Below are 4,129 nucleotides of genomic sequence, written 5' to 3' on the forward strand. Positions count from 1 at the left end.
TATATATATATATTATTATTACAGAAATACTATTACAGTTTAAAACAACTCTTTTCTTTTAATATGTTTTAAAGAAAATTTTCAGGAGCCATTACTTCAGTTTTTAGTGTCACAGCGTCCTTCACCTATCATTTTAATATGCTGATGTGGTACTCAAACAACATTTCTTATTATCATTATCAATGCTGAAAAAGTTGTGCTACTTAATATTTTTGTGGAAACTGTGATGCACTTTTTTCAGGATTCAGGATTTATGACTAGAAAGTTCAAAAGAATCAAAAGCATTTATTTTAAATCTTTTGTAACATTACAAATGCCTTTACTGTCACTATTGATCAATTTAATGCATTCAGCCTAATAAAAAAAAATAAAAATAAATACACAAAACTAATACAAATCTTACTGACACCAATCTTTTAAATGCAGTATATTTTAATGACATGTTTCACACATAGATCTTACAACTTAGTAATTTTTAAGCTGGAAATGATTTATGCTTAAAACATGTAATTATGCTAATTAAGATAAGAAAAAAACAAACAATATTGTAAAAATTATTATTTATTATCTAATGCAATTTTTCCTCTCAAGTAAATTTCTTGTTTTAAGGACAAAAAACAAGACAAAACACAAATTTTGAAGCGTTATTTTAAATTATATTTTTATATTCGCACCTGTTTGAATTTCCGTGAGCCTGCCACGTGTGGTAATCCTCCATAAAGTCTATGTGGTCCAATGTTAGGTTGTAGAAATCAGTGAAAGGGATGATGGAGGAAGAGGAAATGCTATTTGCAGCATCTGTTAAAACAAGATCAACGTTAGGATTATTTTGGTTCAAAATCAGTTGTAAAGAACTACGAGAAAGCATCTTGACTTTCTCCAGGTCCTCTCTAGTGGCCAGCACAGTAGTACTCACTAAGCAGGGAAAGGACTTTAGTGGCTGAGGGAATCCACCACGAGCATTTGGCCATGGGCGGCAACTCTTCTGGCTTGGCAGGAAATAGGCGGGTAGTGATGAAGAGCTGCAAGCGCTCCACCAGCTGTTTGAAACGCTTCTGAGGCAGCCTGAAAGATGAAACATATCGTAAACAGGAAGATATAATCCATAAACACTTCTTTTTTTACTGTCAATTTGTGTAATGCCTTGACACTGGCTAGCTCTGCTATTTGTTGGATTTACACATTTCACAATTAAAACCACAACTACTTAGAATGCAAAAAAGCCAAAAAGCTCATTTATTTAAAAGAATTAGACTTTTCCATTGTGAATTGCTCTCTTATACAGACTCACTTTTTAAACCAGTGCATCAGGAAATGGTGGTCCGCTTCAGCCAGGGCTGCTATTTGCCTCAGTAAGTGTGCATAGATGACATATGTGGCTGGGCTGGTGTACTGAGGGTTCTGCGACACAGAGAGGCATTTCAGCAAACTTTCATTTAGGAGCAGAGAAAGAAGTCTGGCTTTTAATAAGTGGCGCTGCAGCGGAAACCAGCTCTTTTCCTCTCCAGTATGACCTCATCCCTTCCTTAGGCATGGCAAATGCAAATAATACAGAGGCTGCCTGACATTAGTGGCAGACAGATCAGCCCAATAATTGCCTATGCTTTTCATTTTCATCATGTCCTCCAGAGAAATGTAGGTCAGAGAGCCCATCAACAGTCTGGAGATGAATACCGCTATATGCGAACTCTGGAGAAGACCGACATCTGTACATGCTTCTGTTTATGAAAGCGTCTAACTCTCACCAACCAAATGGAGAGAAAAAAAAATGTTTCATAAAGCTGAAAACCCAAAACGAATCAAATCCTAGCTAACCAAGCCATCGCCTCTCTCTCTGCCTACGGCTTCCCAGGCTTAAATCCAGTGGCTATGTCCTTATTTGGACAGTCCCAGGCCAGCCTGCGCTGGTCATGTGTGAAGTAAACACTTAGCTCACGATCTGTCTGCACCACAGCAGGGCTATGGCTGGAGTCAATGGGCCATGTGGTGAGAGAGGAGATCAAGAGTTTCCTGAAACTCTGATTCGCCTCTTACTTAGCCTGGGGTGTTTAACGTGGCTGCCAACACAAAGGGCAAATCAAAGACAGATTAGAGCAATTTTGCTGTGTAAGTGCACATCTATATGATTGCACGCAGATAACTGCTTTGGTTTGCAAAGGGAAATTACAGGTATTGCAAAAAAGTATCACATGTCTTTGGGTTCTGTTTAATGAAGGCAATTTTGTATTAATGGCATGGGCTTGGTCACTAGTAAGAGGAGATCAGCAGTGTTGGGGTAACAAACTGAAAGATGCTAGATTTTTTAGTAGTGTGACAGTAACTGTTCTCACAACTAATTTTTCCAATGCGCACCAAAACTTTACACCATTATATTTGTTAATCACATTTTATTGTGTAAGAAGCTTTACAGCCATCAAACGGAGATAAAACACGCTCTCCTAAACCTTCTTCTCTCACTGTCGTACTGTGCACCGTAATGGTTCTTTTTGTGAATCAATTTGTTCATCCGTTTCAAGTCATTAACCGATTCATAGATCGGATACAATTGACAGATTAAATAATCACTGATTAGTGCAGCTTCTGTTGTTGCACATTATTTAGTTACATGCTGATTTCACAATGTTTTCAAACTGATAGCAATAAAATGTATTAGTTTAATTTTTAATATATAAATTAATGCATCTTATGTTAATTCTAAGACCCTAACTGAGATCCAAATTTTAGAGCCTGTTTTTCTGACAAATAAATACAGCTCTGGTTATACAATAAACAATATTGCTCAATATAGTTAGCTATTTTAGATAACCTACTGCAGATCAGCCCATTAAGCCAGGATGTAATAGTGAAAGAAAACATAACTTTCTTAAGAGATATACAAAACTAATAATTTCTTTATAAACAAAAAGAAAACACAAAAGTGTGCAAAAAGAATGCCATTACCTGCACAAGAACAAAATATGCTCTAAGGTCATCCTTTGTGCGAGGCCTAAAAATACAAAAACAAAACTGACAGTGATTCTTTTTTAATCACTATTTTCTGCAAAGACTTCATGTCCTCTTTTAGTGCTTCAGTGAGAGAACACAATGCACTACTCACCCTTTCCATTCTCTTAATAAGCTATTAATAATTCCCTTCAGGACTGATTTCTGTGTGTCTGCAGGCTGCAAATTAGCCAGATAAAACCAATTTTGTTAAAACCAAATTCAAAACAACAGACAGAGCACAATGGCTTACTGTGTAATTCAATTATAAGAAAACTTCAGTCAGTTCTTACGATGAAAAGTTTCTTACTTACCGTGTGGAGTAAGGCATCATAAACAATATTGACAAATTTGATGTTTATTCCTGAGTCTTCAATAGTGTTAAAGGGAGCATTTGCTTCTTTCTGAAAAGAAAATTTAAACATAAAAACATTAATCATACTTTCTACCATCCACTTACATGGTGCATATTATATATACTTCACATATAAAATGGATGGTAAAACATTCACCTCATATAAGAATAATATTTTCTGATGAAACCATATGCAGATGTTGTTTTTTACTCCCTGAATGAGCTCATTGATTCATTTGGAGACCAAAATGTTCAGTTTTCCTCCTCTCCTGACTTTCACGGTTACTTTTTCCACCGACTTCCAAGAGTTCTCATTAAAAACTTTGGCTAAACTTAAAAGGATGTTTCATTCATAAAATTGACCATTATTCAATAGCCTAAATAAAAACACATTTAGACAAGTCAATTATATGCCATTAATAATTGAGCAACTAGTAAAATATTTGTTTTTAAATAATTATATTTTAAATGATTGTTGTTATATTTTACACACACTAAATGAACTGATAATTCACAGTAAAACCTGTGGTTAATTTGGGCCTTTTTGGCAAAGTAAGCTTATGCTCAAAAGAGATTTCAAGCAATATGAAAATAATCAACAGCAATCTAGTAAACACTTTTAAAACATGAACAAGACACTGTGTTTAGAGCTTTAACACACCTTAAATGCACCATTGAGTTCCAAAAAGGAATCAAATGTGGTCAAGTAGAAATCATGGACTTGCTTCCAATCCCCTGAGATAGTTGCCCTTTCAACATCGTCCCTACAGCCGGAAAAAAATACACAATTAT

The 4,129-nt window shown here is 35.3% G+C and overlaps 1 protein-coding gene across 1 annotated transcript in view; it reads right to left on the bottom strand.

Moving 5' to 3' along the window:
• Positions 1–4,129, bottom strand: part of hectd2 (HECT domain containing 2) — a 22,298-nt gene that overhangs the window by 12,190 nt on the left and 5,979 nt on the right. Inside the window, exon 11 of the mRNA XM_016461287.1 lies at positions 3,633–3,635. Coding sequence (XP_016316773.1) covers positions 3,633–3,635 — 3 coding nt within the window. The remainder of the gene's footprint in view (positions 1–3,632; positions 3,636–4,129) is intronic.

Source organism: Sinocyclocheilus anshuiensis, unplaced genomic scaffold, assembly GCF_001515605.1.
Source record: "Sinocyclocheilus anshuiensis isolate Anshui unplaced genomic scaffold, SAMN03320099.WGS_v1.1 scaffold220, whole genome shotgun sequence".
NCBI classification, from domain to species: Eukaryota; Metazoa; Chordata; class Actinopteri; order Cypriniformes; family Cyprinidae; genus Sinocyclocheilus; species Sinocyclocheilus anshuiensis.